This window comes from Galendromus occidentalis, unplaced genomic scaffold, assembly GCF_000255335.2.
Source record: "Galendromus occidentalis unplaced genomic scaffold, Mocc_1.1 scf7180000077214, whole genome shotgun sequence".
In the NCBI taxonomy this organism is placed as follows: Eukaryota; Metazoa; Arthropoda; class Arachnida; order Mesostigmata; family Phytoseiidae; genus Galendromus; species Galendromus occidentalis.
In genome coordinates this window covers 64,579-90,539 of record NW_003805202.1, presented here as the reverse complement: position 1 = coordinate 90,539, position 25,961 = coordinate 64,579, and the positions used below count along the sequence as shown (strand labels likewise).

The following is a 25,961-nucleotide window of genomic DNA, read 5'->3' as shown; positions in this document are numbered from 1 at the left end:
CGTCTTGGGGGGGGCCAACATTCATCCCGGGGTTCGTCGATCTCGACTTCGCCGTGAACCGAAGACAAATGAAGAGACCGTTCGTAGGCACCATTCATGTTTATATGATATGATAAGGAAGGTAGCTAGCTTAGCTTATCGATTATATTACAAGAGTCGGAGGCGGCTTGATGCCGCTCCTTGCTAAAAGTTTCATCCTTTGACTTCACTCAGGACACAATTTGAGGAGGTATGAGGTGTTATCATTCGATTTAGATGTTAGGAAGTTATGAGATGAGTCATGAGTTGGGCAAACTCTTGCTTCTGTCTCATCCCCGCTCCTCGCAATGAGCGACAACGACGATCTTTCGGATTGAGCGATGGCCATCGCCTATAGAACAATGTCTAACCTTCTCGGATCCTGGGCGATTAAATCGACAACTTCGTCGACACTAACCGGTACATCGCGCTGCAGAGTCATCGAAGCCAATCCATTGAGTCGTTCATGCCCCATCGTAGATCGAAGATAAGTTTTGAGCAGCTTCAGGGAGCTGAAGGTTCTCTCGGGTGTTGATGTCGTCACGGGGAATGTGGCAAATATCTGGAGGAGGGTCGCGATCTTCGGATATTCGATCCTTGGACAAAAGCTGAGTGCTTCGATTGCGGTTTCTGGAAGCTCGTTCCCAGCCTTCCTGCCCCACTTCGCCTTCCAGCATTCAAACTCCCCTCTGAGAACGCTGGCACTGCAGTCTAAGTCGGTCTGATAGAAGTCCAGCGTTTCAATGAGATCGGCGAAAGTGCTACTGACGGTATACTTCGGTACAAGGCATTGGACTTTCATTGCCTTTTGCCGAGAATCGGCGAACAGCGAACGAAGCTCCTGGATCAAATGGTCAAGATACTGAACGTACATAGTCACCCGGAAATAAGCTTCGGGTGTCTCCGCCTGATGATTTTCCCTGTGCATTTGTCTACCGCTAATGCGAGGCATTTTGATCTCGACATCCAGCAGAGCGCAGATCTCTGTGACTTCATCGTAGATTATCTTGAACTCGGTCTCAACATTTTGACGCTTAAGCTCAAGAATGGATAAGATGTTGTCGACCATCCTGAGAGCGGCAAAAATATCGAGGCTTTTTTTCTGTAATTGCATAGACAACGGGAGAAAAATGCACGAGAAGCTCTCAATGGTGAGTAGAGCGAACACGAAGTCGCATTTGCAGACGGAGCTCTCTAGTTCGTATGCTCGCACGCCAGTTTCTCCCGTGACTTGTCCGAGCTCAACCAAACAGTGGAAGAGGGGGACTAGAAGCTCTCTGAAAGTAATGAAGGCGTGGTGCGATTCGACCCAACGAGTGGGGCACAGAGCTTTGAGCCGTGTTTTGGACGACGTGGGTGCGTGGGCATCTATCTTATCCATCAGGCATTGGTGTCGCTTCGTAGACTTACAGAAGAAGTTACAAACGCTCTTGACGACACCAGCGGCCAGTTTGATAGGGACAATTTCGGCGGAATGGACGAGCGCGAGGCTGAGGCAATGACTGGCGCAGTGAAAGTACAGGGCTTGAGGCACCACGGCCTTAATTTCTGCTTGGACACCATTTCCAGCTCCTTTCATCGAAGCACAACCGTCATATCCTTGACCTCTGATATTTCTCACGTCGACTCCTTCCTCTTCCAAAGCATCCAAGATGGTACGCGCTAGCGCGGCTCCGGTTTTCTGAGCTACGGCGCAGAACTTCAGAAAAACTTCCTTGACGACAGGCTTGCTGGCTGAGGTCGATATGTAACGCAGGCAAATCGTCAACTGATCGATCCTACCGGCGTCTGATGTCTCATCCGCGAGCACGGCGTAGAACTTAGAATCATTGACCTCCCGTACTATCTTTCTTCGGATGATCTTTCCTATTGCCGCTATGAGCTCATTTTGGAATTTATTGCTCATGTATGTCGCGTTTCGTTTGAGATTGTTCAGATGCTCTTCAAGGAGAGAGTCTCCACAATCAAGACGAAATCTCAAGAGCGCACGGAAATTTCCGTCGTTCGCGTTTTCTCCGCCCGAATCGAGAAGTCCGTTGTCTCTGTCGTCCCCTCAGGGTATATTCTGTCTACCACACACAGTATCGTTTTCACGATGGGTATCAATCTCTGGCGGTTCTTCACAACTTGCTCTTCTCGGGCTTTCACTAAACGATTTCTGATATCGAGATTGACTCGGTCTCCATGCCACTCAAGAAAGTCATTCGCGCTCTCACTGGCTCTGCGATGATACTCACTGAGAGCGTGATTCTTGAGAATGTCGACTGCTTTCTTGAACCTGTTCAGCGGCTGAGTGATGAGTACACCTCGCTTTCTGAGACCCCCGTGGCTCGAAGATTCTGTTTTCGCAAAAAGACGCAATGCTTACAGAAACCTCACCCCAAACATCTCACTGTATGCCAACCAAGGCCACAGACTGAGATAGTGGTATTGGAGCGCTCGAGAGCGATTCGACTCTATCGTTTTAGGGAAAGCATACTCTTTGTCCGGCTCCCAACAGTGTGTCAGAGCCTCAAATCGCTCCTCGTCTGTCAGGGAATGGTCGCAACTTCCATTGCTTGTCACGAATTTCCCTATATCCATGGGGTTGAGAGCGACTCTCTGTCGCCTCGCCGACGGTGATGACACGGTCACTTCGTCTCCCAGCGTTGTCGCGTCTGGAGCAGATTCTTCCTCATTCAGCGCAACTCCGGATGGTACTGATACTGATGCGAAGTGATCTGTGATGTTCCGAGCTTCGGTCAATTCATTTGTAGAAGAATCGGGTGGAGTCTCGATGCTTTCACTGTTCTTTCTCGAGAAAAAAATTGTGAGCTTACTTTGCCCAGCCATTATCTCTGCTTGGCGATCCTTCGTCGCTGGATTCACAGTCACTTATCAGAAACAGAGAAATTAGGTCATGGTCATTCGCTCCCGCCTCTAGAGAGAAAAATCATTCCTCTTCGAAATCAGTCGACACCAGCAGCTGCGCGGAGAGTCAAGCGCCACAGGTCTCGATGGATGGTGGATACATCCGTCTACACATACGCGTATATGTACACGCAAAACATTCGAATCCTTTCCCACGCCTCCACTCAAACCATGTGGACCTGAAAATCTTGGGGGGGGCCATGGCCCCTTGGCCCCCCCCTTGCGCACGCCACTGGTAGGGGGTCCCCCATACCATCTATATATTCCGATTCGTATCGACGATTTGGATGGTCGGTTCGGTCGACCACCAAATGTGATCCAAGGTGGAAGCGGCGCCAAGTGCCCGATCCCCGCGGACGCTCTTTGGGATCGTTCATCACAAAGAGGACTTACCGCAGCCTATCTGAAAGTTGCGATCGGACAATGCGAGATCGCCGCTTTCCAAAGTCGACGAGATCGATGCTAACCCGGAGGCACGAGCGGAGACCCGAAGTACGGCAGAGAAATCTCTTCGAGAAGCAATAAAAAACGGAATATCACTCAGGGATCCGAGATCGCGAGATGAGAACGCGGACCGTCGAGATGGGGCCGTAGGGGTCCCGGTTGGTCACAACTCGCGGTGCGGGAAACTGTCGACAAATTTCTTACGGAATAGATTGTTCCCTGTGAGAAAGCGCAAGCAAACGTTTCCGAATCCACGGATCATGGTGCCGGGATTTGTCATGGAAATCCTCTCCCTAAAGCCTGCTGGACTATCGACCCGAGATATTGCATAATGGCCGCAAAACAGAAACGCGGAAACGGTGCATGGGTCAAATAGCTCAAGGCGGTCAGTTGATTTTCTCCCCTCATCTCAATCTGCCTCGGAGGCTTTGCGCGGTTCCGGAATGAAAAACATTCCGCAATAATAACGAAGCCGCTCGAAGTTCTTTCGGAGGGCATGCGATCGAACAATGCGAGATCGCCGTTTTCGAAAGTCGACGAGATAGGTGCCAACCCGGAGGCACGAACGGAGACCCGAAGTGCGGTAGAGAAATCTCTTCGGGAAGCATTAAAAAATGGAATATCACTCAGGGATCCGAGATCGCGAGATGAGAATGCTGACCGTCGAGATGGAGCCGTATTCTCCGATCGGGAAAACCGAGATCGAGTGGCCACCGGTGCACCTCAAACCAACGACGGAGGACTCGTAGATCGCCTCTTGGAGGCGAAAGATGAGCCGACGGCCGACCCGAGAGCTCGAGAACCCCCGAAGAAATCTTGGTTTGGCAGTGAAGACGAAGACAAGAATAAAGACAGGGGATTCTTCGAAGCAATGAGGGGTAAACAATCTGGATCAGAGGAGAAGAAGGAACCAGGAATGTTCGACAAGATGCTCGGGCGAAACGAAAAGCCGGAGCAGGAGGGAAAGCCGGGCATGATGAAGAAGATGTTCGGGAGAGACGAGAGTCAGGGAGCGGTGAAAGAGAAAAAACCCGGTGTGATGGACAAGATGTTTGGGAGAGACAAAAAGCGAGGAGCGAGCAAGGAGAAGAAACCCGGCATGTTTGACAACATTTTAGGTAATGACAAGAATCAGGGGGCGGTGAAAGAAAAGAAACCTGGGATGCTCGAGAAAATGTTCGGAAAAGACGAGGAACAGAGAGCGGAGAAACAGAAGAGGCCTGGAATGTTCGGCAACATGTTCGGGAAAGACAAGGAACAAGCAGTCGAAAAGGAAGACGTCAAGCCCGGCATATTTGACCGAGTATTCCGAAAGGATGAGAATCAAGAGCAAGAGGGAGAGAAAGAGCCAGGTATGTTCAATGGCCTATTCGGCAAAGACAAGAACAGAAAGACGAAAGCAGAGGTCAAGGATAGAGATGAGGTCGACGAGACGAGCGAGAAGCCAGGTATGTTCAGCAACGTTCTCGGACGCGGAGCGAAGAAGACGAGAGAAGTCTCGCCCGAGAAAGACAACAAAATAAGGCTGCCGGGTTTCCTGACTCCGGGTCAAAGTCGCCCGACGATACAAAGAACGACGGTTGTCAAAACCCCTTATGTCCGTCGCGCTCCGAAGCGCACAATGAAAACGACATGCACGATTCCGTTTCTGATGCTCGTCTTGCTGGCAGCCTACCTTCGATACGAGTACCTGGAAGCCAGAGAAAATTCTCTCGACTCCGGAATGAGCGGCGGAATGGTCGCCGAATATCTCGACTACGCTTTCCCTACCCAGAGCGATTGGTGCGGTCATCCCGTCAGGAAGCCCAAGTCCCCCCGAGTGGAAACCGCGCCTCTCGGAGTACTGATTGTGACGAACACAACCGCTTTGGCGGGAGTCGGGGAGGATTACGATAAACTGATAAAGATCTTCCCGGAAATGGTAGTGGCCAAAGAGTCAAAAGATTCAGGTCGAACCGCTCTCTTACTCTGCCTCTCCGAGCCCGTTTTCATCCTGCTGATTGATCTGAAAAGTAACTTGGTCAGACTGAAAACGATTGATGGGCCTTGTAAAGCAACGTGAGTCATTTGCATTCTTCAGGCATGCATTAAGACCGTCATATGGACGTCAGTCCGAGCCATATATCTGCTCTACGGAAGCTTCTAGAAGATTCTCTCGAGGAGTTTCCTAGACCGTGAATTGGAAAGATAGTCCTCATTAGAAAATCTCCCTGTAGATCAGAATTCCGGAACGCCGTTGAAACGAAGCTCGACGGCACGGACGAAACGGACCTTTCATTCAAAATCGATTCAGAAGCTAGGAATGACTCAATTCCCTTCGCCCTGTCCGTCAACGTCCGTGAAATGCGAGCCGAGTTCGTGCTATGCAGCTCAGGACCCGATGGGTGCATGGATCCGGTCGACTTCCTGAAAGCCTCTTTCAAGAAACTCAATGTCAACAAAGGCATCACGGACTTGGCGTTGGTCTACTCCGATAATGCGAATACTTTCAGATCTCGCCCGAACTATGTCTGTGAAGTTAGTCAGAACCAAGTTCAGATGTGTTGGAACCCAAAGACGTACGCACCTGTTAAATGCTTCACGAAATGATTTGATTTATGCAATATACTCATTGGTTGTCGCTGTTTTCGGCTATCTCGACTTGGAGCTTGATTCAGACCTCGCGACTCGGATGAATTCCTGTTCCCCCGTCGCCAGAGCCCGTCCCTGTCAGATGAGCGCTCTTTCAAAGTCGAATCGGAGCGCAGCCGATATCGCGAGACACCGACGACCGTGGATGCGGAATTGATCCGGTTCAATGCCACAGACGAAGCACCTCGATTACGGAGGGTCACTTTATTGTCAGTCACAAAACTCCGCGCTGAATGTCTTGGGATTCCAACACATATTCTTCCCGTTATGCATCAATTTGCAATTGAGTCTTATCGACCGCATGAACTTGTTCTCATTCTCCGAGTAGAGCATTGCGACAGGTATGAGGGAGCCTCCTATGTTCAGCCTAGAAATGTTCGTACTCATTTCACCGATTGGATCGTCACACAGATCGTCGACAGCCGGCTTACACAACTGGACTGTGACTCGCGAGGCCTCTTTGTTAACTTGCACAGCGAAAAGAAAGAGGAATCCGACGTTCGTGAGGGAGAACACCATCGAATCGCTCGGCTCCATCGGGATCGCTTTCACGACGTCTTTTCGGAATCCGTCTCTGCAAGGAAGCGAGGCGAGTTCAGCGTCTCGGCCGTCGGGAGTGGGATCTGACAGATGGGAGGACGCATGGAAACATGGGAAATTGGGTTGAAGGCAACGAAAGAGCTCTAAGCCCTCGCCCTCGCTGTCTCGAAATTACAGAGAACTCACGACAGGCCGCATGGCGCATCTGTTTTAGTCAACAGGATGACCGAGTGGTTGAAGTCAACTACAATCAATAAAGTAGGTTCTGTGACACAGAGAATGAAAACGGCTCTTTCGGTCGAATTCAAACTCCGAACAATCAACTCGGGGTATAACATCATATGCTTGTGGTTGTAAGTTCCAGCCCTGGACATAGAACTCGTATTCGTCAGCAGAGGCCATAATTTGAACTTTTCGGGGGGTTCGTAGTCATTGACTATTGAAGCGCACCACTCATCTTGAGTGGTCATGGCGAACATCGGTCCTCGGTGGGAATCGACCATATCGATCACTGGAGGGTGGATAGCTTTCTGGGCCTGTCTGGAGTCGAAAACGGAGAAAGTTACCACGCAGATCAGAAGGAAAGCTCCCGCAACGCTTGATCCCAATGAGCAGGCTTTGCGATTCAACCGCCTTGCTTTCCTCCCCGCATGCTTCCGCGCATTCAGCTTTTTATTCGGAGCTGCTCTCCTCAATATCATCGTCTTCGGAGCCTGATTCTTCGGGGAAGACGGCGGCGCAAGAAACCTCTCATCGAGATTTTCCATTAGATGTGCACGGCTGGGAAGCTGTCGCGGCCAGCTCGATCATGGAGCATGGGGACCCACCCGCGAAGATCGATCCAAGGGAAACAAGCTTTGTTATCATCGAAATGTGATCCTCTCCTGCTTGCGGGCCGTTCGATCAGCAGGTGAGCTGTCTCATCGCGGAAGTTTAGAACGTGGCACAACCGAGAGGGTGCCTTACGCAAGAACAGGCTCCGCAGTTCCATAGACGCAATTTTCTGCAGTCCTTTGGACCCCGAGCGGGGAAGGTCAGAGATGCGAATGTGAAGTGGAATTTCGCAGGAAGCCCGATCACGTTTCTTCCATGGTTTCGATGGGAAAAGCGATCGCTGATCCTTCATCATCTCACTTCCATCAGGCCAGAAAAATGGAGGGAAGGATATTGAAGGATATCGGTAGTCGGAGAGATCGGACCGAGATACTTGAAGCAGCGCATACGGACAGAGGAGCTGGTCGCGTCACGCAAGAATCAGGTCAGGGAGCGCGGTTGATTAGCGTTACCCATCAAAAACTTTTATTGACATTTATAGTATGTTTTGAAGATATATTTTCGCGATGCATTTGAAGGTCGTTATTGCATTCCTGTCAGCCCACACATTGGGTTCACAGCGGGGGTTCTGGGCGAAGCAACAGAGAATTCGTCGGACTGAAGAGCGAACACAATTCTGCCCCCTCAGTGCAATAAGGCCTACAGGGATTAATGTGATCTTCTGCTCTTCTTCCAAATTTCGGATCTCCCATTCAATTGGCCGGTGAGGGAATTCCTCTGAGATCTCGCATAAGGGATAAGCGACGTCTGTATCTATATTCCGCCGAGTCCGGTCACCGAGATCTCTGAGAAAGTCTCTCACCCTCCTGGAGCACGTTCGCCGCTCCAGAGGCAGCTCGGTCCCTGATGAGCGAATCCGAATCTTGAGCGAGGAGATGTCGATCGAGGAGTCACAGGCTTTCGACTGCGACAGTTTCTCCATACTGGATCAAGAGCGAGTCCAATGGCGGGTCGAGAGCTGAAAAGTAAGAATGCCTCTCATCTGTAAACCCTTCGCCGAAAGAATCACCAAGAATGTCGAACATAGGCTCCGAAATAAACAAACGCCGGAACTCACGGAAGCATCCAACTGTCCCGAAAATCTTCTCGAGGTCGTCTTCCAATCCGTACCACTGGCATAGACTGAGAGGATATCCGATTTTTTTCTGGATTTTCTTCTCCCCTCGTCTGTCTATCCGGTTTCCTCGTCGCTCTTCATTCTTTCGCACTTCCTTTGTGCATTCGACTTGATCTCCTCTCTCCGGTTCTTCGTCGTTCTCCCTTTTCTCCTTCCTCACCTCCCCTTCTGTGGACTTCCCATGCGCCTCCTTTCCTTCCGCTACTTCTCCTTTCACTTCAGCTTCTTTTCCTTTCCCCGCCTCCGCTTCCTTCACTCCTCCCACCTCCGAAACCTTTTCCGCTTTCGCCTCCATTTCTTTCCCTCCTTCCGCTTCTGGAGCCTTTTCTCTTCTTGGCTCTGCGTTCTTGCCATCTTCCTTCACTGCTTCCGTCCCATTCTCCGTCACGGCTCTACCTCCCTGCTTTTCTTCTGTTCGCCCATCTCCTCGCTCTCCTCTCCTGGTCGCCTCGGAACTCGTTGCTGGTATGTCGCGATCTCCGGGCCGAGCAGGATGATAGTTGATCACATAGGGCTCGTCTGTAAAATCGCTCAAGAAATGACTACGATTTCGAGATGCTAGATCTACACGCTGGGATCAGTTTCATCGTACGCCACGAATGGGGCCGGAAATACCAACCGAGGAAGGACACGTCTTCGTAGACGTAACCGAATAATTTCGAGTCATCCCGTTTCAGGTGTTTCACGACAATCGTATCCCCTAGGCACGGGGTTCTGGGCCGTGACGAGGTGTTCCATTCGATGAACAAACCGACGTGAGGGAATGACAGGGAAAGAGCACAGGGCAATGCGCGGAACTCGAACTCAGAGTTCAGATCGAAGGATTCCAATGTATCAACACCGAGGACTTGTTCAGAATCGAGTATGACGCCTGTGAACTCGGAAGCCCATTAGAAAACGTCCCCATGAAGTTACCACCATTGGTTTGGATCGGATACAAATTACAGTGTCTATACCTCGTTGCAAGAAGGAGCCTGCTTTGCTTATAGAGACGGCGCTGAACTTCGACTTCACAGGGATATATCTGCTAGCGTGTTTGGGTACCATACGGCCGAGTAGATGCAGGTCGAGATACCGACAGAGACGAAGTCCGATCTCTAGGGAGTCGACACCGTTCTTCCTGAGGCTGATAACTTCACAAATCTCCTCTTCCGAAACATAGGGGCGCAGGAGCGGTAAACCATTTGGAGATTTGAAGTTCGGATGTTTCGCTGGAAATCGGGCCATAAATTACGCTGGGATAGCTCTTCCACGCAGGGACCAGATACTCGGAGTTCGAAGAAGCCTACCCTGATCACGTAGAGCGACCATCCGCCTCGACAATCCCGATATAATATGATCATCATAGAGGATGCTCTTGATATATGAGCTAAGGCTCAACGAGGGCGTGATGAAAACAGTCGCAACCTCGAGACGACAATAGCTCGCTATATGTACCAAGGGCATCGAGCTTAGACGGAGCAGTACTGTGCCTTCTGGGGTTGAGGTCCACTGCTTGTTCAGAGCATCTGCCGAAGCCTGAGCGCCCACCGAAGACAACGCAGCTTTAGGACCTGTGGGAAAGTTGTACAGCTCGAAGTATCAGCGTCAGAGGAGCTCATCAACCCACAAGCGACGGACGAGTAAACCATGGAAGCACAAAAGCTCCGCATACTTACAGACTACGTATAGGTGGGGTTCCATACGGTCCATGAAATAGAGTTGAGCCTCCGGCAAGGCTCGAACGGGCTCGGGCATCACAACGAGAGCCTTGCCACTCACGCGTTTCAAAGTTTCGCCGGTGTCTTCGTTTAGGATATCAACGAATACGGATCCTGCTGTTTCGCATTCGCATTTTGATAGAATCTTGGCTCGTGTCCTTGAATTGAAATCAGGAACTCTCTCGGAATTTTTCCGCAAAGCTCGGATACAAGATTTCTCCAGGATGCTCGGAATTTGCAGATCAGCTTACCAGACGCCGAGATTGCTCTTGAAACACACTCGTTCGCCCTCATGAAATTTCGGCGGAATCAATGATCCTCTTTCATCGAGTCGCCCTAATGTCTCTTGAATCTTGAGGTGAACATTTCTCTCGATTAAAGCGACAGTCAATGTTGAAAATAATGCACCGAAACGCTGTACGACCACTTCGCACGGGAGTTTCGGAGCTGCAAGGGTACGAATAGATTTGCTGCGAATGGTCCGATGAATAATTCACTAAGTTAGCTTCGAAGGTAGCGTCCACATGGTATTCTACTTTTCGGAAGTCCATCGATCAGTCGCTCAGCCGGAGGGAACCCCGTGGGCTTTGACCAGTAACAACCTGCGCATAAATAACCCAACGGCCGAAGTCGATGAAGTAATAGCCCGGAAGATATCACTCCCGTCATTCGAAAACGCAGATTTCCTGAGATCAGGGCTCAAGTTCAGACGTTGCGTCGTGTTTTTACTCGGGGTGACGCTCGAGGGATCGGAGGTCTCACGGATAAATTTTCGGAATCATTATACGCTATGATATGAACTCAATTGACTGACTTCGTCTGGCGAGCTGATCCAACTGCGACAATCATTCGGAACCAGTTCAGAAGGACACAGTCGCAAGTTTCGTCAAACCGAGAGCGTCGAAGCAATCAATAAAGCATATCGGTGTAGGAGATCTCGATGGACCTCAATAATCCGAGCTAGGAATCAAGAGCATCCTCCGGAATTTGCAGGGGGATGAGAGCCATAAAGTTTAGATCTCACCTTCTCTGCGTCTCATGTTGAACGAACGCTCAGGATGACTCTTGCTGAGCAACTCAATGAAAGGAACGAGAACGTTAAGAAATGTCACATCGTCGTCGGTGAACGAGACGACCCGATTGCGCTGGTTTCATGTTTTTGAAACTCGACTTTGTTTTGTCCGGACGCTCCGCCGTCTGCCGTTGAGAATTCAATGAGAAGAGGAAGAAGTTAGGTAGTATGTATTCTCAGGAGAGTGAGAGAGGGCTTCTCCTCCGCTCTCAAGGAAGAAATACGACGGAGAACTAGTGCTCGATGATGGAATCTAACGGATGAAATTCCCCGAGATTTGTAAAACTGTAAACAATCGAACGTCGAGTCGCCACCGAGTCGCGTTCGAATCAGAAGCAGCTGTCTCTCGGGATTCCGTCATGCGGTGCAGGGGAGGAAATGCGGGAAACATTGCGTCGCGAGTCTCGGCACGGGTCCCGCTGGATTACCTCAAAAATCGGTGGCGTCACCGTTGGAGCTCGGCGCGTTCATGGAACCGAGAGGAACGCTGTATAACGAGGAGGGAGTGCGCAGAAACGGTGCGATTCGAGCGCGATCCGCGTCCTTTGCCCATAATGATGAGAGAAATTCATCGATTCGAGCCCTGTTGGAACGAGCCGTGTCGGCCTAGTACCGCGTTGATCCCATCGGGCCTCACTGAGTGAATGAGTCAGCTTTCAGAACTAAGGTGTCCGAAAGAGGATGGCCGAGCCGGGTCTGCATTTTGTGGAATGCTGAGAAGTCAACCGATCCGGACCAGTTCTCGGTCATGGAGCCCGCGCCTGGAAAAAATGGGGCTCATGACCCGTGAGCTGCATTCCGTGGCCGCTCCCAAACCCTTTCTCTCTGATTCCCGGAGCAAAAGGAACGCATAGGTACTATAAATTATTTGAATCGCAACCCACGACAATCTGCCCGTCCATTCGGCGAATGTGGAAATTTACGCCGATGTGTTCGTGTGATGTTAACATTTGAATAGATGGATCTGAAATCGAGCTCGGAGGGTGTCAGATTTTTTTGGGTGGATGGATGTTCACAAGCAGCGATTCATAACGCACGTATGTATGTGTACTTCGCGATTACTTCTGGATTGGTCCGATACACTCCACTGGATATTTGGTTACCGGTCAACGCGGCTTCTGTCACGAGATGTGCGGCACGCCAGGCTTCCATGACCCTTCCGATGGATGCCGCTGTGGATTCTGCGGTGAATCGTGTGAAGGGGACCACGCCATGGTGTGTCGTGACAGCCGATCCCTGAGGCAGCTGTCGCCCCTCCCAAGCCTACATACCCTCGCAGTGTTCTTACTCATGCACACATTACCTCTCTCTTTCCGATGAGGTTGAATGAATGTAATTTCTCGGTATAATACTTACATACGACAAAACGATCCCGATTGTGAGGTGCCTTGGTCCTAGGAGTTCTGTATTCAGGTCAGAGACCATAGTTAAGTCTCACCGGATCCACGAGACGAGATGACGAGCCGGCCATTGGGAGGCTTGTTCTTCTGTTCCTCCCGCCGCGTCCCATGACTCTGTCTCTATTTTTTGAACCCGTGACGCGATTTCATGATTTAGAGAAGGCATCTGAGTCTCGGTGAGAGCCCGAATGACTCGTCTCCATCATCAATGCTCAAACCAAAATCTAGCATGGCGAAGCAGTCCCGAGCGGCACTCTGGGGGCTTTGGTACGCGGCATCTCGACACTCTGCAGTCAAGAAAGACAGGTTTCCTCGCGCGGAAGTCGCTATCTAATTGGGAGGAGTTTCTTCAGACGAGTAGTTCCACAATTCTTGACGAGCTGCAGGAAAAACTCTTGCGATCTGCGTAATTAGGGAAGAATTCAGGGAAGAAAGTGTACAACAGCTTTGTGCAACCTCTGCCTCCCCAGGCGGGTTTCGGAATCAGAGATACATAAGTATAGTTCATGCACCATCAAGCGAGAACTCATGATGTGTCGGGAGCATACAATCAACTCCCAGCGGAAAGGAGCGCTTTATTTTAATGCAGATGCTGACGAGGTGGATCCTCTGCTTCGGGCTCCGATACTTTTGCACAAATTAGGTCAGCTCCGAAAATTTCCAAGCTCAATGTGAACTCTCGACTCATTCCAACTTCTGAATCTGCCTCCATATTACACTTCGACGCTACTTCATCATATTTCTTCGATCCGGATGGTTTCTCCGAATTCAGCGAGGAGAATTTCGAGCTTGCAGAACCGATCAACTGAAGCATAGCATAAGCATAGGTCAATACAGAGCTTTGTCAGGACGGTCAGATGGTCGGGATTTCCATTTCCATCCTCGGAATCGATACACCACCAATGTGGACTTGTTCGACCATCCTCAAATTAAATAGATCCACATCATTAGCTCACCGAAACTAGGCGCTTTCATTAAGACGGCTTCAAGTTCTTGGCTCAGCCCGTACCACTCCGCTGAAGTCGGTGATTTCTTGCTCTTCGAGTGGGTCTTCGAGGACGGCTGCTGCGCCGGCTTCTTCTCCGCGTATCTTGGACGGTATTCGATGTGGGTTGCGTGATCTAGATCGGTTCCGGAAAATAATTGGAACATGGGAATTACGTTTCTCATCCATCGGGAGAATTGACCTCGCTTCACGAGCGAACGGAGTCCTTACCTTTGCGAATTATCTCATCGTACGAGTGATGCAGCGGATTTATGGCCGAAACGTCCAGCTTGAGATTCGTAACAACGACCGTATCACCCAAGCTCGGCGCCCGAGATCTGACCGTCGTGTCCCAATCAATGTACAGAGCCGTGTATGGGAAAGCTTGGGCCAGACAGGGGGGCAGTGGACGGACTTCAAATCTCCTGCTATCGATCACGTCCAGACTATCGATGCCGAGAACTTGCCCAGTCTCGAGGGTCAGACCTGTGGGATCATGAGGCGTCCTCTCAAGTGACCAATCGAAACGACTTGGTATCATTGTGCATAGGATCGCACGTGAGGTCTGTTTCTTGCTCGGATGACCAAGCAATCATGCGTAGCGGAACCAGCGACCGCTCTGAGCAATTGATACAGCCACCGAGGGGATTAGGTTGACACGATTGCGCAAAAACACCTCGGCCATCACCACGAGCTCTACGCATGAGGTTCGCAGGAATCACTAACCTCTCTGCTTAAAAAAACCGTGGTTACTGAGTGTGATAGCTTTCAAGGGTTTGATATGGAAGAGCTGTGGGAAATGAGCTCTCCTCCCCACCATGCGCCCGAAAATGAGCTCCAAGTCCAGATATCCTTGGAGCTTGAGACCGATCTCAAAAACCCGTGGCCGGTCCGGGTGTTTCCGAAGAGAGACGACCTCACAAATTTCTTCTTGCGATAAGTACGGGACAATGATCGGTGTCGGATGATCTTCGCCCAGGGAGAGTCGAGCTGGAAGGGGGATATGATTCCGATAAGCCCCCAAAGTCTTCAGAGAGCGTGGACCCAGGATACGGGAGCAAGGGAAACACCCACCGAGGTTGTTAACGGAGACATTCTCTACAGGAATGATGATGAAGTCAGGCAAGGATCGCTGGACGTAAGTCCGGACATCGCAGTTTCCGTCTATGGAGAGGCTCGCGACGAAAATCCGAGTCATTCTAGCATAATCCAAGTCATCGGGAGGGTACTCGACACCTTTTAGGTGCGCTCTCTTATGAGTCCAATCCTCATTGAGGGAATTAGCACACGTCTGAGCTGCCACTGCATCTCTTGCATTCTTATGAACTGATGATGGTGCCGGATCGAAATCATTCGAAAGAGAAAAGAAAACGAAAATTATTTCGTGGATCACGAAAACTGGTGAATATAATAATTGTTGTGTCGTCACGCGGATGAAAAGCGCGCACCGATCACCGAGTGGTAGGGTTCCAGGCCTTTGATGAAATACAGGCAGCCCTGACGCTGTTTCTGAACTCGTTCCGGCATAGCCACCAAAGCTCGGCCATTCACACGTTTCAGGACCTCCCTCGTATCATCGAGGATCAGGTCGACGACCGCATCCCCCGTCGGCGACTTCCTATGAACGACCTGAATGCGGGCCCGCGTCCTGCGAAAGAAATTTCACCAAATTACTCGCTAGAGACCATTAGAAATGCGAAGCGTCTCCGTGAATTCCTCCACAACATTTTCGAATTCAGATCGAGAATTATGCCCAAGTCAGATACCAAGAACCGCGACCGTCCTTGAAGCAGACCCTCTCCGACTCGAGGAATTTCGGCGCTTCGAGTTTCAATTCTTTTTCAAGTCTGTCCAACACGTCTTGAATCTCTTTATGAACCCTCTCGTCGAGGAGTACGACCGTGAGGGCAGCGAACGCTGAGCCGAAACGACAGATGACAACGTCTTTCGGGAAATCATCTGCAATACCGCATAAATCTGAATATGTCATCGGATGAGTTCGTTCGGGCGGACTCACGGACAATGAAAATCGCAGAGCCAAAGAGTAGCCCCATCGACGAGTGATCCCCGCCGGAACTCCTCCGAGATCTCGAGAAGGAGCCTCAGCGGTGAAATGATCCGTTTCTCTTCTCGTGGCAACAGGACGCTCAGGTGCGAGAATCCGAAGACGAGGCTCGGCGAATCGTCCTGGTATTCTCATTCATTAGCGAGAAAACTCGGAACCGGGAAGCTCACCTCTCTCGGTCGCCATGGTCGACATCCGAAACTGCTCCACGCGGCGCACTTTCTTCCACAGGAGGCTCCCGAAAACCAGAGAATGAAGTTCAGAGCGAGGGAACAAGAATCACGCGGGCGCATCAGATGAGCGGGAACCGAAATGTTTTCGAAAATATTGTGTTTCAGCAGTCGGCGGCAACGGTCGACAATAGAACGTTGCTCGAAAAACGCGAGGAGTAGCGGCGCGCAGCTCTAAGCGTCATACGCATTCTCGGTGCATGGATAACATCGCCATCGAAAATTCGCTCATCCGGCGAGCATTATGGGAATCGAGCTTGCCTCCCGAGAAGATAGGCGGCGTAATGAAGACAATGCTGAAAACGAGGCTCCGATGTCCCTTCCGAATCCATCATTCGAGGAAAACACTGTCGGCGTCGCGAAGTCTGAACATAGATCCCGACTGAGGTCGAGAAAAGCGGTCAAATTTCGCCAAGGCGATATCGACGGCTCGAGTTTCTTCATTCGAGAACGGATCGCTTTTACAATCAGCTCCTACCTTTTTTGACTGAGGTATCACAGACAAGTGATTATGCAATATCTGATATGGATGGATTTCGGAACATACACGTTTCCCGGGTCACGATTTCGAAATTTCTCGACGAGGCATTCCGCGAATGTGCAGTTCTCTCTGTCGGGATCGACGTGATTCAATGGCAAGAGCGAGCATTGCCTCTGCCAGCATATCCTCGTGGAATCAAGGAAAAGATCGTAGCGGTCCCCGCGCAGCCCCGACCCCCATACAAGTACTCATCCCGTGCGTGATCGGATCCATCGCATTAATACCTGAAGCCTTCCGAAGGGGGGAGGGATCCGTTTTCGAGACTCTGAGGGCTTTTGTCGAGAGACTTCTCCTCGCAAGGGAATTCCTTCAGAGGGGAAGAGTCGTTTGAGGCTCGAGGGAGAATAATTCGGAATCATCGAGGTAGCCTCGGGATATGCTCGGCCTTCTCGCGATTCAGCCTTCGCTGTCTTCAAGCTGTGCACACACGAGTCGGTCTTGAGGCGGTGCTGAAGCAGGTGCTCTCAAGGCAATAATCAAGAGAATCCCTCCGATGGAGCTTCTCCCCTTCATAGTCATTCCGATACCATGCCGAAAAACGTCGTTCTACTGTGCGCTATTTTCGGTACGGATACATTTTAGGAGTTCATCTTTACAGATCTGTGGTATCTCTTGAATGCGTCCACGTCGGATATCCGTCGACGAGGAGATCTCTCGATCGTGTTGTCCCGACGCTTTCCCGGTTTCGCTCTGGGAAACCCGCTTGGATGAACCCCGATCAAGAGAAAACCCGAACGAGATACGGAAAGCTTGCTGGAGTGTTTCCGATCCACTAGACATTTTTCTTCACCCAGGTTTCCTCTCGAGCGCCGAGAGCCAAGGCATGGGGGAAGTTTTGGGAAAAGTCCGGGGAGCCATCTCGAAAGGGCGTGTGGCTGCAGGAATTGCGGCCAAATTCGTTCCATGCTTCAGACTCCTCTCTGAGATCCAAGACAACGTGAGTTATTTCTCAGCTTGATATCTTGAACGAATGCTCCGATCTCGACACTCGGGCAAGCTAAGCTCCTCCTCGAATCTCTCTGGAATTCTATGTCTCCTTGTAGATGAAAAAGGTAACGTACAATTCGAAAGGTCTTCGTATGTGTCTGGAAAAAGCGATCCCCCGAGACGAGGATATCGAGGGGAAAGACAACGTCTACGTCACAAAAGATGAAATGCGCACCAAGGTGAGTATAATTCTCGACAGCTGAGAACATCGTCAGGCTCGAATGCCGAGGAAACGGAGATGTCCTAGTCGTCTCAGAAGAATGCGCTCCACCAGAGCGCTCTGTGGCTCTATCTTATCTTCTTTTCTTATTCAGATCAAAACATGTGTCAGCAGCATGATTGCGGCAGCCAGGGTAAGAGGAGCACCTCTCTCACGATTCGCATGCACACGATGAATACTAGGATGGTGATCAAGTTCGGGACAGAATTCACCACCATCGTGGAATGAGGCCTCCAACGGGGTCGTTCCGAGCTCTGGATGACTATCCGACAATAATCTTGATCTCCATTCTCAAGGGCAAGAATGTTGATGATGACGACGTCCTTGTAGACGTGAAGGATTGTTTCATGGAAGCTGGTCAGTCGCTCAGCGCTCTCTCCGAGGACGGCAAAGATGGCGGAAAGGAGGGTCATTGAATAAATTCTCCGGACCCGTCCATCTGTTTTTTTTGACGTCACCGACTGCGGCTCGGAGCAGCAATCGCTCCGTGGGAGGACTCTCCGTTCTGCCAGCCGAAGCTTATATGACGAGGATCAGGAATGCCGCTAGCGCAGGATGTCCCATAGACTGCCATGCAAGTGGTCCGTGTTCGTGTTTCTAGAATAAAATGGATAATCCTCCCGAAAATACACGATCTCTCGATTCATTGACCACGTGGCAGGCACATGACTTTTCCGATCTAATAAGGAGTGGCCCGTTACCCAACCCGTCGTGATGCGGATCATGCCAATGCTGACTTCCGTATTTGCTCAGTCTCGCGTGCGGGGCATCGTGCTAGCGTGAAATGAGCGGCGAATAAGGGGGTGACAGCCATCAGCTGGCATCGGCCTCAGAGGGGTTCATAGAGCCGAACGACGTTCGGAGCTGGCCATGTCTCAATCGAATTCTCTCAATCAAATTCTCTCAATCAAATTCTCTCAATCAAATTCTCTCAATCAAATTCTCTCAATCAAATTCTCTCAATCAAATTCTCTCAATCAAATTCTCTCAATCGAATTCTCTCATCGATCAGGGAGCATTCGAGCTCCAAATGCGTGGACTTGGTCAATCGTTTCAGTGAGGCGAGGCAGCGAGCGGGCAGCGTAGGTGTGAGAAGCTCATTCTGAAACGAAGGTCGATCGGTAAAGTCAGGATCCATGGCGACGAGAGGTAGCACCAACTTGACAATTTTCTCTGAGGAGGGAAGGGGCTAGGGTCGCGAACAATAGAGGTGCCGCAAGAAATTCGCCACTCCGCTATCATGAAGTCAGCGTTATTCGACGTGCGGTTTATTTCTCCGTACTTTGCTGGGGGTACGATACTCGATGAGGGAATGCTCTGCGGATCAGGGTACATCTCTACCATCGTGTATTGTGTATACGATGGAAGCGTCATATGTGACTCTCGGGTCTCGACGAGTAGACTCCGGTGTGCAATATCCGGGAACTGAGTGCGGAGTTGATCGGAGGTCGCCTTTGGGTCCCAAGGCCCCCTCGATCTCTGGAGCTATACCTAGAGCTAGGGGTCATGGACTCATCATTGGCCATCGGCATAGAGCATTTTGCCACGGGGCTCAAGCATCAGCTCCCGGGACGGAAACGAAACAAGTAAGGGGACCGCCCGATGCGGATCCGGCGACCATCAAAGATCATCAGCATCAGCGTCGTAGGCTCCATCTACTCTCTACGGGATCCCCAGTTTTTCATTCCTGACGTTCTTTTGCAACAGAGATCCCCGTAGAACAACACACATTCCCTAAATTGTATCTCTTCGCATACGTCCTGCGGTCCGGAAGGCAACGCTGTTCTGTACCTCATTGGACCTCGTTTACGGCGTCTGGTGTTGTCAAAATTATTGTCCGCCGGATACACCCTAGTGTCGCTGTCAATACCTTGTGGTCGTCCTGTATTTAGGTAAGGTTTGAGCGTGACATACTCCAGCGACCAGCATCGAAGGTAAGTTCGATTTCCCTCTACTCAGCGTTCTGAGGACGTGGGTGGAAACGTCGCCATATGAATAGCATAGTGCTGAATGAATAGTTCGAGAGCGGTTTAGCCAAGGACCGACTCGACAAAAGGAGAAACACTATTGGAGCGTATGCCAATGTGAAAACACTCTCAATTCGCCAACCTCCATTAAGAAGCGTCGAATTTCAGATGCAATTCATGCTCCTCTTCAGTCGTCAGGGGAAACTCCGACTTCAGAAATGGTAAAAGGAATAGAGTGGCCATTGTTCGAACAAGTTCATCCTAATCTCTGGCAGCAGCTGTCAGACTTTGCTGATTCGACTTCAAAATTTTGATCACCGGTCGTTCCTCAGGTACACCGCTCACCCGGACAAGACGAAAAAGAAAATAACTAGGGAGTTGGTCACGACGATTTTGACTCGGAAACCAAAAATGTGCTCGTTTTTGGAATGGAGGGATCTGAAGGTAGGATGGGTTAGGAAACCCGGAATACGCGTCTGCAGGACATTGGTCCGTCTAGTATCGTGAGCGGGCAGGAGTGGAAATTTCCCGATTCCACCTCATATCCCGAGGCATTGAGGTGGATATGTGAGCTAATTAGTCCGAGTATTCCCTCTAGGTCGTCTACAAGAGGTATGCGTCTCTCTACTTCTGCTGCGCGATAGAGCAGACAGACAATGAGCTCCTGACGTTGGAGATCATTCATCGTTACGTCGAACTTCTGGACAAATATTTTGGCAGCGTGAGTTTTTCCCCTCGCTTTTTTGCGACCCGATGTTCGATCCGGTGGCGAGGAATCGAATCGCTCCGAGACGCGCCGTACCGGCTCGATGATTGGAATAATCTTGGTCGTTGAAATGAGGCTAGGAATCGGCTCTCTCCGTCTTAAAATGACAAACTCTCTCGGCAGGTCTGTGAGCTTGACATAATATTTAATTTCGAGAAAGCTTACTTCATCCTCGATGAACTACTCCTCGGAGGCGAAGTACAAGAAACGTCGAAGAAGACGGTGTTGAAAGCAATAGCGGCGCAAGATCTGTTACAAGAGGTGAGTTGGATATCCTGATAAGCAATGATGCTTCTAACTCGGAACGATCGAAACTTGCTCTGAAATAACTCCTGCCATCATTCAGATCCTGATTGTATGGCTTGTTTCTCGATCGATTCCTGGTTCGGGGATGAAATGTGGTAGCTAGATGACCTCCGTATGAGTACTGTTGCACGACGCATGTGTCGATGTTAGGCAGAAAAACTTTCCGCCGGCTTCCGTGAGCCCTACCGCTTTTTTTTTCGTTTTTATCTCCGCGGAAATCCACTTCGATCATGTGATTTTCCGAGGTTCTGGTCCTGGTGAAGGCTTAACGCTTCAACAACCCAATGGTTCCAAGGTCTTTTGAGTTTATAATGATCCTATGTTTTCCCCGTGTATTCCTGTAGGACGAACAAGTGGAACAAGGTATCCAGGACTAGAAAGGAAACCGCCTGAGAATCATCGTTGAGCGAGTTATGTCAATAAATTATTTTATCCATTGTAAAATCCAGGGAGTTTTTTTCCGTTCTACAACGTTCGTTTTATTGAAATTACACGCTCGCCGCCGACAACATACGATGCGCAGTCCTCATCTCTTTCTCCCAGGTGACGGTAGCTCTTCTTACTTTCTCCTCTCGTTTTTGTTGTCGTCGTTGGTTAGCCTAGTCGCCACCATACCCTATCTACCTCTGTTGAGTGATTGATTGCCGGACACAGAAAAAGTGTGCTCCTACGGAAAGTAAGTTCTCTCGCTGGGAGGTCACTCGCATTCGAGCAACGATTTGGATACATGAGCGTTCTCTCCTGTGGGAAACTCTGATCACTCGTGCTGTGGTACCTCATGGTCGTCATGATTCAGAATGACTTCGTTGATATTATTGAGATGATCCTACAGTCTTACGCAATGTTACATCGGTGCGCTGTTTCTAGGAGGAAACCCCCGCAGGTCTGTTCGACGATCACGGCCTGGGCTGAATGCCTGTATGGACTTCCCTTCGATTTTGTCGCCAACCTCTAGCCGCTGAGTTTTCGTTCGTTCATCCGATGTGTTCATTTCGATTCATTGATTTTTAGTCTTATGGCAGCTAGCTCGTAGTTTAGAAATGTGAACCGAATATCTGATGAGTCATCGTTCGCATATCCCAGAATGCGTGGACTGGTGCCGTATAATAAACTAGGAGTGATAATTTCAGAGCTCGCTGTGGACATTGTCAATCAGAGAAGCTGCTTGTGTATTTTTTCCGGTTCGATTGTTTGGAGCGTCTGAATATGTGTTTGGAAGAATGCGTTGCACGTGCGTGTCAGTACTTCGATGTCTCCCTTTTATTTGGTACTGTGTCGGAATTAGTGTCCTATATTCCTCCAGGATATTCATGAAGCAGCGGGTGGTCTCCTTCCAAGGCTCCTTAGCACGGCGGCTAACGTGGTGAGTCTTCCCGCAGAGCGTCTCTTATCCTTAGATGAATGAGTCTGTGGAAATAGCTCCGACCTAACCCACACGAGATCGATTCTAAACAGGCCTTCCTTCTAGGGATCGTCTACTTCCTCCCTGCCGCCCCTTTCCTCCTCGGCAGCGGGCTCTCTGTTCGTCAGGGACCAGAACTCTGAGCAATCTCAAGATACCACCTGTTGAACAAATGTCCTCATTCCCACCATCACACATGTTCAACACGCAACCCCCACCCATGAATTCCAATTCATCCTAAGCGCAGCACTATCTCGCGTATTATGTCGTCATTGTAATCTTACAGAGACTGCTATTGCACTCGAGCATGAGTCCCACCTACCCAAACATTCCTCGACCTCTGATGGATGGATGAAAGAAAGACATCACTGAGTCGCTTGATAGTGTATAAATCAAAAAATCCATCACAATCACTAGGGAGATCCGATGGTCGTCGACATCGGACTACCCTTTGATCACGGCGATCGGACGGAGCTTGACACATTTCTTTGAGATCTTCGCTGCGTGACAGGTGTCCACGACGTCCGTTACGTTCTTATAGCTCTCCGGGGCCTCTTCCATGACCAGTTTAGGCGATGCGACGCGGATAGAGATGTTCTTCTCCGCCAGCTTCGCAAGGACGTCCGTGTAATCGAGGGCACGTCGAGATTTCGCTCGCGACAGAGCTCGTCCGGCACCATGACACGTGCTGCCGAAGGTATTTTTCATGCCCTCCTCGGTGCCTAGATCGGGGGAGACGGGAAAGAGATTCGGAAATTTGAAAAATTGGAAATTCGCGTCCCGCGGATCCTCTTCAGGACAAACGCTGAGGCAAAACTTCAAATAAATCATTACTGGGATCTTCAAAATTTTAAATTTACTCTTCAGATTTGTTCCCACCTGTTAGCACGTAACTGCATGTTCCCATCGTGCCCCCAATGAGAACGGGCTGGCCTGTCAGTTGATAATCCACCGGTATGAGCGGATGGTGAGGGGGGAAAGCTCTCGTCGAGCCCTTCCGATGCACGAGCAACGTTTTCATTTTGCCATCGACGATGTGCTCCTCGACCTTGGCGATGTTGTGCGATACGTCGTAGATGACCTGCATGTCGAGGTCGTCGGGGGTGCTGTTGAACATTTTACCGAATGCCTGTCTTGTCAGGAAAGTCATGCTGCTGCGGTTTACCCACGCGAAATTCGCGGCTGCTGACATTGATTTCAAGTAATCCTGTCCTGAAACGGTGCAAACGTTCTCAAGGCTCGTCAATTCTTGTTCCGATATGAAGAAGGCGATGCAACTCAGAGCGAGAACGAACTAGAGCATCAAGAGAATTCCTCACCCTCTTGGGAATGTATTCTTGCGCAAGCGAGCTGTCGATCGTTGACCTCGATACGATCCCTCTTCATGGCGCGCTCCATTTCTAGCAGAGCATCTGTGGCTACCTGATGACCGAAACCTCTCGATCCCGAGTGGATCATCACGCAGACCTGTAGAAACAGTGGGCTAGACTCGACCTCTGACTGGCAGTAATTGCTGATCCACTGAACGTCCATCTCGCTGCTTTACCAACCTGGCCGGTGTGCTCGATGCCCATCTTTGAGGCATTTTGTTTGTCGAAAATTTCATCGACAATCTACGAAGGAAATATCCCGTCAAGCGCTGATGAAACCAGAAATCATCATCATCCTTCGTACCCAAGTCCCAATTCGTATGCGAAATACGCACCTGGATTTCCGCGTAATGGTTTCCTGCTCCGAGTGTCCCCAATTGAGGCAGGCCACGTTTTTTCGCTTTGGACGACACCTGAGATGAATGCTCGTGAGAATCGCAGTCGCCTAATCATTACAAATCTTTACTCGGATATATAAGAGGCAGTCCCGACTACTCACCTTCGATGGGTCTGCGTTCAGCATTCTACCGTATTCTTCGCAATGTTCTTTATCTTCAGCCCAGGCGTAACCCTCTCTGAGAGACCAGTCCATCCCCATTTCGAGGGCCTCCTCGAGATCTTTGGCGTTCATGGGGATGATCCCCTTACTACCCACACCCACGGGGATGTGGTCGAACAGAGACTGCGCTAATTGTTCCTGAAATATCGGATGAGCCATCGCTGGAACAGGTTCAGGGACTTCTTTTCTGGGATGGAGCCCGGAGAGAACGTCGACAGGGCGAGCACCAACCTTTACAGGTTGAACGTCTTTCTCGGTTAGGTTCGTTCTCAGGAGACGCACGCCACAGTTTATATCGAAACCGACTCCTCCTGGAGAAACTATAGCCTGGGGGTCGTCCATGTCGAAGGCGGCCATATTCCCTGCAATTCGATGGAGCTCATGCGATTCGAAGCGGGGAAACGGACTCGGGCCCTGTGATGATCGGAAATCGACGTTTCGATTATCAGAACTAACCGATTGCGAACCCATATCCTGAATGAATATCCGGTAGTCCAATGGAGTGTCCTACTATACCAGGCAGGGCCGCTACGTTTGCAATCTGTTTCACTCCTGGTAGGAAGCCCCCGACTCGACCTGCGGTAGAGAGCATTCATATTTTGATTCATTTGAACGCCACGGGTCACGAAGATTTGCGTGAAGCTATCGAGACAATCAAACTACACCCTAGTCCGGCGAGATGAATTTCCGAGCTCGACAGGATTGCTCAGTTCGACGAAGTAACAGCTGATTGCTGTCGTTTATTCATTCACGCAGGCTGACCGCTGCCGAATCATGTCCCGTCAATCACGAGTCCATCTAACGCCGGGTGGCGCAGGAAATAATTCATTGGAACTCAAAGGGCTCGAGCGAATTTCCAGGAGGAGCATGAAGACGCCAAACTCGACTAACCTTTGCAAGATTCGCGGAGCTCATCGAACATCAGTTTCTCAAGATGCTGATTGACGTAGAACCTGCCCTCGACTTTCATGTTATTGACGAAACCTTTCTTGATCTTCCAAGTGACATCATCTAGCTTCTCCAGGTACTTCAGCTCCTCGTCGTAACTCCTACTCATGGTGGGAGAACGCTTTGCTTCCCCACGAAAATATCATATGAGTTGTCGGCGCAGAACCGCGTAGGCAGACGACGACTCCGGGTGGCTCGCTAGCTATAAACAGCCGGGCTCAAGACAACAATTGTACGAATCGAAAAAATGGCGGCAAGACTTCTCCTCTGCCAAATCCGCAATCAGCTTCGATTCGAGCGTATGTATTCTGATTCTGCTGCGCTGTTCGTTCCTTCTGTCTGATACCGGAATGGAGCTGGCCAAGGATGCAAGAGTCCGATCCTGTTTTGGAACGCCGGGACTCGGGATGATACTCCGTCCCGTCCCTGTCTTGACTATTATCATACGGCTCTGAGAGCGGCTCCACTGCCCTGGAATATATGTAGGGCTGTCTCAAATGGACCGAGAAAGTCTCTGACGCGAAGGCTGAACTCGTAAGTGTATTTGACCAGCGCAACCCTTCTCCCCCGATGTCGAACGTTGCTCTCGGCCCTGTCCATATGCACTAAGCTTGTGCGAGGCAGTTCATTATCGGCCAGCGGTACTCACGATTTCGGGCGACAAGGGACCGAGCGAAGCGCGTGATAGGGGAATTTCGCGCGGCTCGGCCTAAATTCTCTCGTATTGGAGATGGCCGCCAGGCAGGCGGATCGCACCGTGCGGGCGCAACAAAGCTGCAAAATTCGATGGGGGATATCACCATCCGTCGGTGAAATATGGTGCCAAGTCGCGCCAGATGATTTAAAATGATCAAAGCTGAGCCTGTCAACTCCTGATGCTTCCGACCGGGATCGAGAGAGAAGCGGACGCAGGAGCAATGTCGTTCTGTGTTGAAGAAACTCGTATAGA

The 25,961-nt window shown here is 50.3% G+C and overlaps 5 protein-coding genes across 5 annotated transcripts; 2 read left to right on the top strand and 3 right to left on the bottom strand.

Annotated features, from left to right (window-relative positions):
• Positions 1–389: 389 nt before the first annotated feature.
• Positions 390–2,850, bottom strand: LOC108864058 (52 kDa repressor of the inhibitor of the protein kinase-like; the record flags this gene model as incomplete). The annotated part of the gene is made up of 4 exons (XM_018638953.1): positions 2,838–2,850; positions 2,412–2,738; positions 2,256–2,357; positions 390–1,959 (listed from the first exon to the last, which is right to left on the bottom strand). Coding segments are annotated over exons 1-4 (2,012 nt in total), but the record flags the coding sequence as incomplete, so codon positions are not given.
• Positions 2,851–13,209: 10,359 nt separating this feature from the next.
• LOC100899967 (uncharacterized) lies at positions 13,210–15,294 on the bottom strand. Its single transcript, XM_018638956.1, has 6 exons — positions 15,100–15,294; positions 14,726–14,977; positions 14,378–14,641; positions 13,883–14,137; positions 13,623–13,787; positions 13,210–13,471 (listed from the first exon to the last, which is right to left on the bottom strand). Exons 1-6 carry the CDS (start codon positions 15,176–15,178, stop codon positions 13,401–13,403), a joined length of 1,086 nt encoding a protein of 361 aa, XP_018494472.1. The 5' UTR covers positions 15,179–15,294; the 3' UTR covers positions 13,210–13,400.
• A 1,721-nt stretch (positions 15,295–17,015) lies between these two features.
• On the top strand, positions 17,016–18,110 carry LOC114828138 (uncharacterized). Its single transcript, XM_029111065.1, has 5 exons — positions 17,016–17,052; positions 17,282–17,424; positions 17,531–17,653; positions 17,789–17,827; positions 17,991–18,110. Exons 1-5 carry the CDS (start codon positions 17,016–17,018, stop codon positions 18,108–18,110), a joined length of 462 nt encoding a protein of 153 aa, XP_028966898.1.
• Positions 18,111–19,334: 1,224 nt separating this feature from the next.
• On the top strand, positions 19,335–21,110 carry AP-1sigma (AP-1 complex subunit sigma-2). The gene is made up of 6 exons (XM_018638955.1): positions 19,335–19,628; positions 19,830–19,882; positions 19,994–20,105; positions 20,260–20,382; positions 20,551–20,688; positions 21,078–21,110. The coding sequence occupies exons 2-6, from the start codon at positions 19,830–19,832 to the stop codon at positions 21,108–21,110; spliced, it is 459 nt and encodes a 152-aa protein (XP_018494471.1). The 5' UTR covers positions 19,335–19,628.
• A 1,401-nt stretch (positions 21,111–22,511) lies between these two features.
• On the bottom strand, positions 22,512–25,200 carry RtcB (RtcB RNA ligase). The gene is made up of 9 exons (XM_003741898.1): positions 24,956–25,200; positions 24,521–24,640; positions 24,296–24,426; positions 24,005–24,202; positions 23,841–23,918; positions 23,686–23,748; positions 23,455–23,602; positions 23,015–23,347; positions 22,512–22,857 (listed from the first exon to the last, which is right to left on the bottom strand). The coding sequence occupies exons 1-9, from the start codon at positions 25,119–25,121 to the stop codon at positions 22,580–22,582; spliced, it is 1,515 nt and encodes a 504-aa protein (XP_003741946.1). The 5' UTR covers positions 25,122–25,200; the 3' UTR covers positions 22,512–22,579.
• Positions 25,201–25,961: the final 761 nt, after the last annotated feature.